At 35.6% G+C, this 16,285-nt stretch overlaps 1 protein-coding gene across 8 annotated transcripts in view; it reads right to left on the bottom strand.

The window, feature by feature from the left end:
• Positions 1–16,285, bottom strand: part of LOC109037236 (RNA-binding Fox protein 1) — a 108,813-nt gene that overhangs the window by 24,783 nt on the left and 67,745 nt on the right. For 6 of the 8 annotated variants that reach the window (XM_019051804.2, XM_019051806.2, XM_019051803.2 and 3 more), the window contains 3 exons: positions 14,654–14,890; positions 12,888–12,941; positions 6,602–6,694 (listed from right to left, as the gene is read on the bottom strand). In XM_019051804.2, coding sequence (XP_018907349.1) covers positions 6,602–6,694; positions 12,888–12,941; positions 14,654–14,890 — 384 coding nt within the window. The remainder of the gene's footprint in view (positions 1–6,601; positions 6,695–12,887; positions 12,942–14,653; positions 14,891–16,285) is intronic. The other 2 variants (XM_072303080.1, XM_072303082.1) reach the window with 1 other exon arrangement.

Here is a 16,285-nt window from a genome sequence, read left to right on the forward strand (position 1 = left end):
AGAGGCCATTGAATCGTTCAACTCTAATATTCAATTCCAGACGAAATTTTCAGTGATTTTTGATTGCTTCAGGTCGGTCCAGTGCTATTTCACGAAAACAGGAACCATCGTTCCGATCACCACTTATCAGAGACAAACTTAAATATAAATTCTCAAATAATGAAAGAAAAATGAGGAAAAAATAATGGATACTAGGAGGTTTATAGCCACTCTAGGCACGAACAATATGTAAATAAATGAATAAAAAAGGAGGCAAAATGTTGTTGAGCCATACAGATTCGAGTATTTGGAGGTTTCAAGAATTAAAATTAAATTTAAAAAAAAGGTTTTGAAAGCCACCTACTTTTTAGTAGTCATCTGTTTATCATTATCTTCAAGTAATTAATTATTATATTGAACTTGTCATCATTTTTTTTAAGTATGGATATACTTTGAACGCCAAGAACAAGTAAACACATGCACAGGAATAAATTACCTCAAAGGGCGAAAAGTTTGATAAATATAATTTAATCATTATAATTTTCAATTGTTGTGCTCGGGTTAATATAGCAATGATGCGTCACCATGTATATATTTTGTTTACAGGACAGGCCTGATTTCCTGTGGTCTATAATTATTGATAGAAATCAAATCCGTTAACCAAAATTCTTCTACAGGGCTCATTAATTTTGCCGTAAACCATGTGCCGCTTGGATGTTAGGAATAATCGTAGAGAGTGCTAAACAATTTGGATCAACTTTGAAAATGGGCACACAGCTGCTCACACTAACATCTACCTCTGTGCTTAACTGACTCATTCGCCGTTTTTTCACTGTTTTTTACCGAGTTCATGAAATGTTTCAAATGAAAATCAAATGTTTGAGTCAAATGAGTTTCCTTAATGCAAATGATAAAAGCTTAAAATCACAATTTGAATGATATCAATTGATACAGACAGTGGGAAAAATTTGAAAAGCAGTTCTAATTATAGTCAATATGATGGCTACTAGCATTGGCACATGACCTTAAAAAACTTTCATTGAAGATAGGATCATTTTAAAATGGTTCGGATTTAAAGAATTTGAAGGAAACTAGTTGTTGTTTTTTTTTAAAACTTTTTTTGTCTTCTATAGTACTGCTACTTTTTGTAGTCAAGTTAAATGTGTTGATGCCCTGCAAAAAAGTAAATGTGTACTTTGAAAAAATAAAAATAAGTATATATCTCTCTGGTGAACACATGCTTAGATGTGAGATCAGGTGGCTGGAGAGCAAATCCTAACCACTTGTGAGATATTTATGATTTAGGGGGCGAGAAAATGATATTAGAGATGAGCATGACAACATAGGATAGGATGAGCGGGTAATTATCGCAACCATTAAACTTATGAGGTGGAAAAGATATGAATACAAAACTGCATTGGAAATTAATTCAAAGGACGAGTGCAAGAAATATTAAATTTCGCTGACTTACCAACCGACAGAATTCTGGTATGTCTGAGCACCAGAGATCTAACTAGGTGTCTCGCCAATGTTAGCAAACGTCACCATTGGACACAATGCAGCGGCAATAGATAACACCGCCAATTATTGCTTCCAAAGATCAGCAAAGGAATGTCAAATTAATAGCACATCAAACAAATTTTCATAACCTAGCCCCTCAGTATATTTCAACAACTAAAAATCGTTCAAGCCTAACAGAACATGGTAGATTCGTTTGGACCTTAGTTGACGCATTCAAGGCTACCCGAATCTCCCAAGGAGTCAGTTTGGAATTTGGATCTACTATTCTAGTGAACAAAAATATTGCCTGTACTGTTCATTTTAGTTTTATTGACACTGCGGACGAATCGTCTTCTGAAAGCTTCTGAGGTGCACATTTCATGGTACTCTGTTAAAAAGTAGACGATTTTGTATCATCCAAAACTTCGAAAATAAAAATAATTTTCTGTACTAAGTAAAAATTATTCCTGAAATACAGTTTGTTACTTCTGGGAACAAAGCTTTCAGAGTAACTTAGAAACTTTCTGATATGCTTTCTCAAAGAATAAAATTTGGATCTACCACGTAACTTTAGGCTTGCTTCTCATGAGATCTGCAAAAAATTTTCCTGCACTAACAGCTCTAAATTTAATTGAATAGGTCAGAAGTTGTGACTTAGTCACTTAGAGCAAATTTCTACTTCTTGACCTTTAATCTATGAAATAAATCATTTCCCAGATTTTGACGACCCACTGCTTCCACAGAAAGCTAATGCCTAACTGGAGGGAATGTGTCTTTGAAGTTGATGAGAAAAAAGCCTAAGGTGATCATCAAATATGAAACATGGCAAGTTAGCACCACTTTTGAAACATTAAATAGATAAATTTTGACTGCAAACGAAAAATTACCTGTGTGAAAAGAGAGGTTTCCTGCTATAACATTTTAAATTTTATCGATTTTTTTTCTTTGAATATTTCAATGGGTATCTACTCATGCTACAAATCATTTTATAGTAAATGACTTAAAAAAATGAAGACAGTAATGCGACTAATAGTCGTCAGAATCGGAATGGAAGCACCGATTACGGAGCGAAAACTTATTCTAGACTAAACCTAGACATTAACATGAGTTCTTCTTTCGTTCTCAAGGGTCTGATAAAACTAAAAATCAAAATGAAAAAAGGTGCGGACTGAAATGGCAGGAAGAGATAACAAAGAAAATAATTAGAGGAAAATTGAAAATAGAGGAGCTAAACGCAATCTGAAGCAAAACAATCAATGAATTGAGGAGGCACAAGTCCAGTTAGTAGACACAAAAATCTACGAAATTAATTCAAAATGCTAAAATTTTGGCTGAGATTCCAAAACTACCTCCGATAGTTGCCACATGAAAAGTTATACAGTAGAGTAGGTACATCTGAGGTTGCTCAAGAGAAAGGATTGACGAGAACAGAGAAACAAGAAGATAATGTCTGGCGGTACGAATGAAAAGACTCACAAGGAGTGGGTACAAGCGGCAATTACAGCTATCAAAATTCATCATAACAGCATTGTCATTCGTCTTTTGCGAATAATTTGGTTTTTGTCCTGCCTGCGTCAGGTTACATTTTCTTCTTACCATTTTTCACTTACTGTGACTGTCTCTCTTTATTGATGAGACTGCTTATCCGTAATACTTGATCATCATCATTTCAAATCTTAAAGAGATAAAATAACTTTGGATCTGTGTTGTTTTAGCTTACACAACCGACTACATTAAAAATGATATGTGAACGAACAGTCAAACTGAAAAACGTAAAACTTACAGTGTAATGTGGCTGAGTGTTTTTATGTTAACAGAGGGTATACATTTGTACTTCAATCCCATGATTATAGCCTTAAGTGTGGCAGATCAAAATTTTAAAAAGACTACTTCCAGCTTGCCCTAATAATGGGCATTTAAAGGCCTCATTATTTGGCCTGATACTAAGATAATAATGGATTGCTTAACAAGTTACTAATTTAAACATTCTGATATGTTTCCTCTTTACCTTGGGTTGTTGTTTGTGTTAAAGTTGCAATTTGTCCAGTGGTTTATTGCTGATTCAACACAAAGTTAAATAAACTAAAAAGTTAGATTATAAGAAACACTTGATCCTTGATCATTGCCTAAAGTACGAATGGTAAAGAGAAGAATTTGCAAATTGGATATTTCGTGATACGTTTTTCAGTTCGATCTGACTTGGTTGACTTTCAACTTACATTCAACTGAAAATGATCCCTTTAGCAGTAGTAAATATTGAGATACAGTTTGCGATAGTTCGTCTGAGAGAAATAGTGAAATAATTGGAGACATGTAAAATTGAAATGATGAGGATATTTTGAATATTTATGCATTTAAATGGCTTCCCGGCAATGTTACAAGACTGTTCTAAGCAAAACGGTGGCATCATACATAAACAAGACAATCATTCAGAAGATGGAGGCAAGTCCCTGACTGCATTTATATTCCATTGAAATTTCTGACTTAATAAAAGTTTCCAGGAAGAATAAGGATTTCACACCACATTTCAGTGAATGGTTAGCCTATCAACTTAGGTCAATAATACCTTACTGCAATGCATTTGTTAAAAAATTTTTCTGTTAAATTTATGAGAAACTGCCCTGACTTTAACTATGTCTGAGGGATAATTTGTGAAGATTTAACTGAGGGACTAATTTTGAATGGACCCCACGTTAACATCAAACAAAAATACTTCAATACTGCGTCAGCACTCAAGTCTGATGAATTTATCGGGTACCTGAACGGAGATTTGATAGAAGATTTCTGCCTGGCTCATGTAATTCACAGAATTTAACCCTAGTTGGATCCTAAATAATTTGTTTCATCAGTCATCAGTTGTTTGGTTACTGGAGAGGGACTCACCTTTGATCGTCTGCTTACCGGTCAACAGGTCAGAATTGCCTTACATTTCGCACTGCCATCTTAAGGTCAAAATGCATAAATATGAAAATTTGAAAAAATATATATACATACAATCACGGATGGCAAACAGAGAAAATACTTTTCAAAACTAAAGTAGACACTTATTTACGAACGAACCAACTGACAATGCGACTACTAGCCGAGCGAATTCATTCAAGCCCCAGCACCTAAGTAAAAATAAAATTGTGCTTTGGCCTTTGACATTACTTTGCTGAGAAACACAGGAAGGTACCAAGATTTTCAGTTTGGATCTCCCATCTGACAAGGTATTTTTATCTGCTCGTCAAAACTGACTGTAGAACCAAATGAGACGATGACGTAATCATATTCAAATTTTTGGGCATCCAACTCGTTGACTTTTCAACCTCGTCTGAAAGTTGTCTTTAAATGTAAAGGATTCGAGCAATTTTCAAGTTGGTTGAGAGGCTCCTATGAGAATAATTCGGGAAGCCACTCTGATATTAGGAAATCAAAGGGGAAAGGGGCAATTCATCAGATGATGCAGCCTTTCTAGATTCCCTTGTAAGTGAGATTTGTCGATTTGCAAAGAATCTAGTTATTAATAAGTCGTGCAACATAAAATTTGTGACAGAATTCTAAGAATATCAAGTTGAGCTTGCTCCAACTGTCATTAGCCTCATACTAAGAACAATGATGAAAATGATATGAGTGCTGTTAATCAATTACAAAGTGGATTACTCAGTGCATTCACAGCGAATACACCTACTTCTGGTCCCGGAGCAGACATCATTATAGAATTGAACAAAGCTCAATGCAAAATGCAAGCGAATGAGAATATTTTTAATGAGTGGCATGAAATTACTTGCCACAAAGCGATTATGTTACAGCAACACATAACAGGGAAGATTCCTGCAACTTTGCCACTGGTCAATTATGCTCGAGTCTTACGTTAAGAACCAAGGCCAGATATGATCGAGTTGTTGTTCCTTGGGGATATTTTTTTCTTTTTGCTCAAGAGTGTCTACAACATACGCCTGCAGTCTGATTATTGAAATTGATATACATAGCAATAGACAAAGACATAGGGAGTTGGAGCAATCCCATTGGTTGAAACTGGTTGTTCTTGGAGACTAAAGGGGAAAATGATGGACTCACCAAAGGGTCTCCTGTTGGTTGCCATTAGTTAGCCTATTACCTGCCTCTTATGTCTACAGCAGCCACCCACTTCCACCAAAAGGATCCCTCCAAATCCCTTCTATCTTCTTTGTCTATAAATTTCAATAATCAGCCCGCTGATAACCAAGTGGAGGACTCTCTTTACTATCACTCGTACAAAGAAAATCCTGCCTTAGATATGGGGGGCAAACATCTCTTCTCCAATCCGCTAGATGTTATAGAGCTTAGTCCCAATTGAAACTTCTATCTTCCCACAGTTAAGAAAGCGACTGAGAAAACAGCCCACACGCAAAAACCATGTTATATGTAAAAACAAATAAGTCTAAATCTTTAAGCAACTTTCCTTTGACTTTTAAGGGTTCTAACTATGAGAACACAAGAAAACTCATTCAGTTTCTCAAAACGCGACAAGTTATCCATAATTTTGAACTTCGAATGCATTCTTCTCAAAACAAGGTTCTTTCGTATGGGCTGTTATTGCAGCCACCTGCTGTCAATTGGAAATCAGAAACAAATGCAATTTTGAATAAGTTTAAATTATTTTGATTTCGTACAATGGTCCAATTTTTTTCTTGTTTCTTTGTTTTTGTTTTACTTCATAAATGCAAATTCTTGCATAGGGAATGAGTGTTGAACAAAATTTGGAGAGATTCTTTTGGAGAGGCAAATAAAACGTTAAAAAAAAAATCCAACGACTTGATGAGAGGCAATCGTTAGACCCGAACAGATTCTGACTTACAGTGATTTTGCACTGGGTTATTTTGGATCTTTTGCGCAAATAGACACCCTTGACCTGGCTTGGTGATTCTGAGTAATTCAGTCGCTACGAGGAAGTTGAAGTGGGCATAGCAAAGAGGGGGGGCACTCAATCGCCAATGAAACAACGACTCGGAAGCTTCATTACTTATTTCGTAAAACTTAAAGATAGATTGGACAAAAGCAATTAAAAACGAACACTAGAAATTATTGTGTCAATAACTAAGGAGAACACAGAAGATGTTTAGTGCTACCGGCGAGGTTGTGTTTCATCTTTCATGCACACCTCAATTTTTCTGCCCTCAACCACGGTGCCATGAAGTCTCTCGCGTGCTTGGTCTGCATCAGCACTATTTGCGAATGTTACGAAACCAAATCCCTGCATGCAAGACAGACAAAACATGCATTCATCAACAATATGATTTCACTGCATTAAAATCAATTAAAAAATAAATCAATTCAGTGGTCAAAAATAAAATCATGAGCAATCGGTCTGATTGGCAAATTACATCACCTTCAGTACATAAATTAGTGCAGAATAATGTTTCTTAATTGTTTCAGCATGAAAGAGTGGATATCAGGGGCCTTTTACAAATTAGGTCATGCTCATAATCGAAAATTCAGCCCTTCCTCTCTCTTTGTCAGCAGAACTAAACTGCCATGCTAAGGAAAACCGCTGTATAAACCTTCAGGCGTAGCCAGATTTCCTTTGATGAAACACGAATTTCTTGGTAACCCTATGAACATTTTTCTTCCAATTTTTCAGATAATCTTGTTCGCAGTTTCACCTTAAGTTTTTGAAAATATCAAGGAAAAATATTCATGACTCTCCTCAAAAATAAATATTTTATCCAAGGAAATTTGGCAACTCTTGAATGTTCATACGGCGTTCTTCCTTAGTACGGCAGTAAACCTGGAGAGTGAATAATACTTATGTCCTGAATCGTTACATCCCCCTGACATGTATACAGAGAACCGAATTTCTTGAAGATTCCTTGACCAAAACTACTGAGACATTTATGAGCAGTTGGCTCTTGCCACTTATTTTTACATACCGTTGCACAGTGTCACCGTTCCCTACCTCTACAGCATGACATAATTTATGAGTGGCCCTTGATCTTATTTGCAAGTTCTGGTATGGTAGCCAAAATAAAAAATACTCAATGTACCTTAGAGGTCTTACGAGGATTGCTCCTTTTTTTTAAGAGAATTATTCAATTTGGCTGCGCGACTAAGTCTTGAAGCCACGTCACGAATCAGTTGAATGTTCTGTGCTATAAAGAAACATTACTTTCCCTTCTCCCCTCGGTATTGCTCGGATGTTAGGATATTTTTACTTCTTTTTGGGCTCCACACGTGCAATTTTGGGTTAGCTAGGTTGAAAATGAGTTGGCTTCTCTATTACTGAACACTACCCGAAAAAACAAGCTTGCTCCTCTTAATTTGAGAAAAGAATTAATTCACAAGTGGAACAAAAAAAAAAAAAAAATACTAGTATGCAGAAGCGTTTTGTCATGCAGAGAAAATCAATTAAACTTTTGCTGCTTTAGATACTTAATCTGCAGAGAATTAAAACAGAAAAGGTCCCGATAGAACAGAAGGAAATGTGCTTGGAAATAACTTTTCAAAATTATGAGTCTTAGAAGTCAAGGCATTCTTTAAAGGCAGGATCTTCACTATGCTAGATAACTGAAAATTTATCTTGTAGTCAGAACTGACTCCAGGAGGAAAAGACAAGTTTACCTTTTTCCTTGTGGAAAACTCTGACCGTAGACAAGAGCTACTCTTAGAAAATTTTCCTCCTAGATAACTGATTTTCTAATTGATTTTTTTCGATAAAATCTGCACGTTTAATTACATTGTCAAATGATTTTTTTTTTTTCATATGCTGAAACAGCTTTTAGGCATCAAGAGACACGCTCAAAAGCCCAATAATACAACTTTAAAGCTTGACTGGCAAAACCCACCTTGAGGAGAAGATAAATCAAATTTAAAAGAAGAGCAGGACAGCTACGCATTTTGACTCTTTTATAATTCGGTTACAACCTAGCTAACCCTGAGGCAAAAATCTAATGTGGGAAGTCAGGAAACATAGCCATACATAAATTGACACTCTAGAATAGCGTTATAATAAAAGGTAGATGAATGATACTGAGGTGCCATGAATTTGTTTTAAAAATAAGCATTTCATTAGATCACAAAAACAAACCGATAAAAATTATTAAAAATGCCACCTGAAAAAGTAAAAAATGACGGATGAAGAAGTGAAAAAGAAGGATCAAAATTATAAATAGTAACAACAGAAGGAAAATATTAATTTGCACAGATACTGAAAACACTAGAAATATATGAAAGGTTCAAAAAGCTATCTGAAACGCAGTGAGAATGACTTGGATGTGATCGAAGATGCGCTACATTTCAGAGGTTTTGCAAGATGACATTTACAAAGCTCTTACTGTTGCTGGGCATAACAGTATTGTAATTTGCACACAAAAGAATAAATTTAAAAATAAAAAAATAATAAATGTAAAATTGTGATAATTAAACACAGTAACTAATTCATGAAATCTCTTCGAGAAAGATCTCAAGTTATCTTCAAAATGACTTAGAGATTGGTTTTTGCATGCAATGTTGATTAAAATTTTTTGACAAAGAAGCTTCATTTCATTTAAAAATAATGTAATCCAACATGTTTTAGACAGAGAAATAAAACTTTATCAACGTAAAAGGTCTCGGTCTGTTTCCAAACGTTTGCTTCCTGTTGTTCAGGTATCAAACGTAGACCCTTGCAAAAGATGCTTTCACACTGTAAAGAGTGATTGATGAAGGTACATATGAAATTTGAAGGGGGGAAAAAGAATGCCAAAATATCCCTTCAAAAGTTCATATATATAAAAAAGGGGCAGTGATGGAAGGATGGAATTGAAATAGGGCAAAGGTAAACTGGTCATTTTCAGTGCTGAGTCAAGCTCTACGCAAAATGATACACCCAAGTCATTATCATTGAAGCACCATAAAAACAGAGCAAGACTGCACTCTGCCTTTCTCTTTAGACTGAGAGCTTCAAAATTGACATGACTGCCAATTGAAAAAATACCATACCCCACAAATACACTATCTAATTAATCATCAATTATTTTTTCCCAGTGCGATTTCAGCCTTCTGTCTGTAAGAATTAGATTGGCAAGAAAACATTGTGTTTCATAAAACATCATTTCAATTTCCTGAAATTTTTAGTGTGTTAAGGATTGAAAAAATGTAACATTGAGAATAGAGTAGAAAGGACAAAACTGCCAACATTCACTTGCAAAAATTTGTTCCAACTAAAATGAGTATACCTGAATAGACGCACTCATGAAAAAGAAACCATCTTCTTCAGAAACCCCATTAAGAGGAATTTCTTTTGGAAAGATGCATTGAAAAGGAAAACTTGAGCAGTAACTGAGGAAACGACCAAATAAAGGGGTAAAACAAGACTGCTCCTAGGATCCTGCAGATAGAAATAAGCAGGTCCTCCTTTGAAATTCCCCAGAATCTTTCCTTGTGATGGACCTTCCAAATATTAACATGACACAAGAGCAGCCAGCAAAATAAAAACGGATTCACGCAAAAAGAAAGAGAAAATGAATTACAATGATTCGTTCAATAATAGTCTACGAGATCAAACAACTATGGCCCTGGAATCTCCTGTGCAGGATACTCAAATCAAAATGCAAGACAGCTTAAAATTCCATCAAAAAACTGGAAAATGCAGCAAGACCTGGAAATATCAAACACACAGAACAAACTCGATTGATCCCAAACTTCTCTGGCGGATGAAGATTAATTTTTAAAAAAAAAGGAAATAAAACGAGAGGACAAATTTGATGGGCAAGATGCGACACAACTAAGTCTTGCGGGGTGTATTTTTAGTAAAATAAAAGCATTACTGAAAATAACATATTATTCATTTAGTTATTTTTTTAATTTTTTTTTGAGGCTTTATGATACTTGCATCCCTACAAAGTATCATATGCCCCTACTCAAAGTAAGCATCTAGTCCTAAAATGAGGGAACCATGAAGAAAAGAGACTCTTTCTAACTTAACGATAGCCTCATGTCTATGGGGAAACAATCGTAAATAAGATTAAGCAAGATCAAATGTCAGTAAAAAAACGGGAGCAATTTTCTAGTTGTTATTGCATAAAATATTAAAGATGAAAAAATGAGAGAGAGCCTTTACTTATATTTTCACTCTCAAAAATTGCAAACAACACCAAGCATCTGAGAGATCCACAGAAAGGAAGATACAAATGCTTTGCTCATAATACTCAAGTTGCAAAATGGATCCAGAACACAATCCAGAAATGGTTTGTGCTCTTTCAAAAACATTCCATCAATCGGATCGCAAAAACAAAAGGGAAAAAATAATCTGTTGAAAAGACACAACTACGACACTAAAAAGGATTATAAAACGCAATGATCAGCAAATTTGCTGACTCGCATCCAGCGAATGAAACGAATAACAATTGAAAATGGCTCTGAACACCTTCGGGCAAATCTACAAGTATGCAAAGAATGATACCCTTATTTCTGGATGTTTGACAAATGAAAAAGAAACTGTTACTGGTACAAAACTAGAAAAAAATATTAACTTGGATATTTCTGAAAACCGATGTTCTACTCCCTAAGAAAAGAAAACTGCAAGCACACAGCAAATGATGTGCTGTGGAAAAGTTGATGAAAAGTTGAGTAAAAGCATCTCTTAATCTTTCAAGTTACTGGATGGATTTTCAGCAAAAGTTGCTAATGTGTTCTACACGAACTAGTAAATCACCTATATTATGAAAAGGAGGATGGAACAGCAGGTTGCCATTTAAGTATTACAAGAGAAAATCTGATGATACTAGGATCTAAAGCTGGTCCAAAAGCCATGATTTACTGGTGCTGACAATTGACCGAATCAATTCTGGTGGCAGGTCGGCTGATTCCACATTTCAACATTAGTTCGTTCAGCATTAGAAAAACTCACTATTCCTCTCATCAGTGTATTACTACATGCACCAAAACGTTCTGAACCTGAAAATTTTGATTCTTTCATCGAGCAAATAAACTGCTTTCAAATAAAAAAAATAAAAACGATGATTAATAACTAAATTTTAATAGGCTCACATTCTGATCATGATGACTAAACAATCATGATGTAGCTTGGCGCATTGAAAAGAATCATGACGTAACTCTGCATCACTCACTTAAATCTTGAAATTATTTTCTCTAAAAAATGCCTTTGACGCACTCTCGTTTAGGGAATACTTCAAAAAGTCAGCTGCGGCAAAATTCCTACTTCTATTATCTTTTTCATCTGGTTAAAGCGACGACACAAGAAGAGTCAGCACACATGTCTTCAATCTAACTTTTAATGCTTTGACCACCGAAACGGAAACTTTTCCCTTTTTACAGGACAAAGTGAAAACTATACTTTTTGGCTTAAAGATGAATTGGGATATGCTTGAGTTCCATCCCAACCTAATAGCCTTTGGCACAAAATCATTGGAGAGTAACTCACCGTTGATGATAGGTATTATTGGAAATTGAAGACAGAGAGAGAATTTAGATACCAACTGGTGAAAACATCTTTGTAACTTTATAACTCAGTAGTTGGAATATAATCAACAAAATAATGGCTATTTGTGAAAGAGATGCTGATTGTCTTTTGAACTGATGTCTGAAGCTTTTTGAATTAATGAAGTTTCTAAATAAATCCTGCGTCTGGACTGATAGTTTCTAACACCATAGTCAAGCTAGACCAGTGTTACTCATATGAACTTCGAGTCCATGTTCTTGCCGAAATTGCTACAGAGCACTTTGAAAAGTTTGGATTCGCCAAGAAATAAGTCTCACAGCTAACATAGACCAAAGGTTTGAGGAATGAATTTCCCAGCTTAAGGTAACTCAAAAGTTAGATGAAAGGAGTGAGTGACTCCTGCGTGACGATATTGTGCATTTATACAGCTTGAGAGCAATCGTCTCTTTTTCTATCTCTACTTCAATGAAAAGCTACTAAGTGAAAACTGAAGAGGTGATGAGAAGAAAGCGTTCAAATATTGAACAAGAGATGAGCACTGGAGAAGGCAATAGTATGGCAAAGAGCAGCACAATCCTGGTAATGCCAAATTGACACAGACACAAAAATTTAGAGGCGTTGAAAATGGTAAGAAACATTCATACGTTCTAAGCGACCAATGCAGTAAAGAAAAAAACATCTTGAGGGTGAATACAAGAATCGTTAGAGCCGTAAGGTACGTCGAAAATGGATAAAAGCAATTTTAAAGGACCAAACAACAAATGGAACATGTACAAATTCGGAACTAGAGCTAAAAGTTGGTTATGGTTAATGTTCGATACAGTGTAGCATTATTAGAACATACTGCTTTAAAACCTAAGTCATGAGCTAAGACATACCATACCAGCAAGAAAAAAAGAACAGAAGTGGACACGGAAAAAATATCCTACAAGAAAAAATGTATAACTATTAAAGAGAGACTTATATGACTAAACGCAAAAAAAAAAAAAAATCAAGGAGATTTTCTTACCTTTGAGCCTCTTTCATTAAAAATAATTTCAACATCTAAAATGGGACCATATTGCTGCAAAAAGAAAGCAAAAATGCATTAAAAATAAAATACAGTACCGATTGCTTATTGCTTTGGCAGATGAAAAGCAGAGAACCAACTTAAAGTGAACTCAAGGAGAACGAAACGATTCAACATTATGAGACTTAACGACTCGACTAGCAAAATAATAACTGACATGAAAATTCAATAAAATGATCAGGTCAACAAATGTGCCAGCCATTCCCCTATCTTACAAATAGAAGTTCGTAACGTATCATGGGTTAAAATTTGTCTGTATGATGGCCAGTTTGAAACAGTGATAGGGATCATCAACAAAAATCATGGGGGGGATATTCTGGGGAATGTTTTTTTCAGAATCTCAAGTTCCACTAAGTCACCAAAATATTAATTTCAGATACAATAGATGAATGTAAGTATTTGTTACAAAACAACAACAACATTTTATTCATAAACTTTGATGGTCCACCTTTTCAAATTTTTCTCTATGCGCTGATCTTTTGCATTAGAAATATTCTTGTTTCATCCACTCACCGATTTTTACAGTTTGATACAAAGTGTTCATGGTGCTTTTATAAGGGTGATTTTGGAGGCAACAAGTATTCAGTAAATGTCATTCAATAAAAGCAACAGGAACTGAAGAAAAAACTTTTCATCATTCATGCAATGGAGTATTTACAAGAAAAATTTGCTACATCTGAGAGTGCTTGATAAGCTGTCATCGCATTATTTTCAATAATTTTCTTCTGATAACGGAAATTGTAGAAAACAAGATTGAAAAGTGAGAAAATCTGCCGATCCGTGACATCATCAGGCGGCATTTTCCATTTGAAAACATGTATTTAACACATAAGGTCATTTGGTCATGCATCATCCAATAAATTCAAATAAATACACACCGCAGATAACAAGGCTAGACAAAACAAAGAGAACCAAAACGTTTCGGCTAGAAACATCCCAGTCTTCTTCAGCTGGATAAAAAATAATACAATTTAAAAACTCAGTACTTGGTTACACCTACCTTTCCAAAACCAGGATTTTTGAAACAAGTATTTGGAAAGATACAACAGAGTACTAAGTTTTTAAATTTTATTATAATTCATCCAACTGAAGAAGGCTGTGGTGTTTCCAGCCGAAACATTATGGTTTCACTGGTTTTTTTTTGCCTTATTACCAGCGGTGTGTATTTATTTAAATGTATGTCTTGTCACAGGCTGCTGAGTATCCAACATATTTTATATCTTCCAATAATTTGACGTATTTACGCTAAATGGAACTGGGTTACATCCACACCCTATGCGCATTGTTCCTTTTAGCAAAAATACGCCCGATTGTTCATTTCAGAAACCAAGGATATTCTCATGCTCAGTTCACTCATTAGTTGGATTGCATTTTGCAAAAAGGAACCACTGGCATTGCAATGTTGTTAAGATTGTGCAACTTCTTTTGTCTTGGAGGAAAAACCCAATTATCCATTCATAGTTTCTACTTTACCCGCTAAAAACTGCACATTTAAGACAAAAATTACCATCTAAATTTCATCGTTTTTCACGAGTTCCGCAATTTTATTGCAAAATATGAAGTTGAACAATCTTAGCATCATTGCAATGCTAGTGGTTCCTTTTTGCAAAATGCAATCCAGTTTTCTTTTTAACATGAAATTCAAGAAATTTCGGAGACCTGCAAATTGTCCATTCGAATTAAGAGGTAACTAAAGGGGTACTCACGCCGAACATTGATCTGAGATCAGGTTCTCTAAAACGAAAAGGTATGTTTGAAACGTGAAGCCTCTTTGGAGGATTCTTTGATGCGTTATCTTGAGCTATTGATGCAACAACTGACTGTGACGTTACTGTCGTCGCTGGTAATGAGCCGGGTATAGCTAGAGCTAGACTATTTGGCGGAGGCGCTACAGTTCCATTTGCTGTGCCTGTGTTGTTCGTTTCTGACTCGTGTTCCGTTTGCTGAAATCGAGGAAAAAGAAATTACTCACTTTTACAAAGGAAACTTACACTTTTTTCAACCCCAGGAATCCTTGAAGTTTAAATCATGGTGTCTAGAATTCTTGACTATGCTCTTTCCCTAATTTCAGGAGTTCCTTCCCTGATGAAAATCCAAAGTTTTTCCAACATCCCCCAGATTTGCTTGAGAAAAACTATATAATTTTTTCGAATTCCCAGGTATGAATACTGCCTTTTTTGTCTATCAGTCGATTTTTGATGCACATTAGAATTATTAATTCGGAGCAAGTTTTTAAATCTGGTCCATGAAAGATTTTCTTTTGTTCTGATTGCCTTTCGCTGATATTTAAATGAGTTTTCTTGATTTTTTGCACGAATAAATTGAGACTGATTTGATTTTACAAACAAACATTTCACACACTTGATACATTTCATGACTTGAATCAAACATTTCACTTCAGAATTTGCTAAACTGCGTGTAGTTGAAAAATGCTTCCCACACTCAGAATTTTCTGTGTCACGGCCGATTTTCCTCAGAGTTCCCTAAAATTTCTTACATCAAATTTCCTGATATTTTTCGGATTTTCCTGACCCTGGATTTTTGACGTGCATTTTATTTACAGGGTTGCCACAGAATTTAGAAAATGAAATTCCCTAAAATTTACCCCAGTTATAAAAAACCAAAATTGGGGACTTTCGGGGGCTAATAGGGGTGTTTTTTCAAGAAAATCGGGGACTTTTTTTCCACCCGAAATAGTGATAGAAAGGGAGCTAGTTAGAGCGTTAAAATGCGTACTTTACACGACTAATTTTTAAGTCATGTTGAACCGATGAAAAAATATGAAAAACCAAGCAACACTTCAGTTTTTTTATTCCTGGTTATACCGCGCTGGTGGAAAAATTTGAAAATATTGGTGTTTAGGACGACTTTTGTCATTTTTTGGGGACCTGAACAAGAAATTTGGGGACTTTCGGGGATATCGCGGACACTCTTCCAAAATCGGGGATAATCGGGGGTATTGGGGACTTTTGAGGACTTTTGAGGACCGGAAGACACCCTGAGGAACCCCACAAATTTAAAATGTGACGAATTAAACGTCAAAATTTGCAGTTTTAGTCAAACATTTCTTGTCCGACCTTTCGGATTGTCTCAATCCACTGTGCGCCGTCAGAGGACACCCTTCCAAAAGTAGGGATGATCGGGAACATCGGGGACTTTTGGGGACCGTTAGACATCCTGTACAAGCGCGGAAAAAAGGAGGGGCGAAAACAGTGTTCGAAACTCACTTTTGAGTGAGGACCATGTGGCGCATCAAGCCCGATTTTTAGGCGCCATTGAAGATGTTTTAGGGGCCAAATTGACTTGTTGCCTATATATTACGGCGCATTTGGTGAGAA

This window comes from Bemisia tabaci, chromosome 8 (genome assembly GCF_918797505.1).
Source record: "Bemisia tabaci chromosome 8, PGI_BMITA_v3".
Lineage (NCBI taxonomy): Eukaryota > Metazoa > Arthropoda > Insecta > Hemiptera > Aleyrodidae > Bemisia > Bemisia tabaci.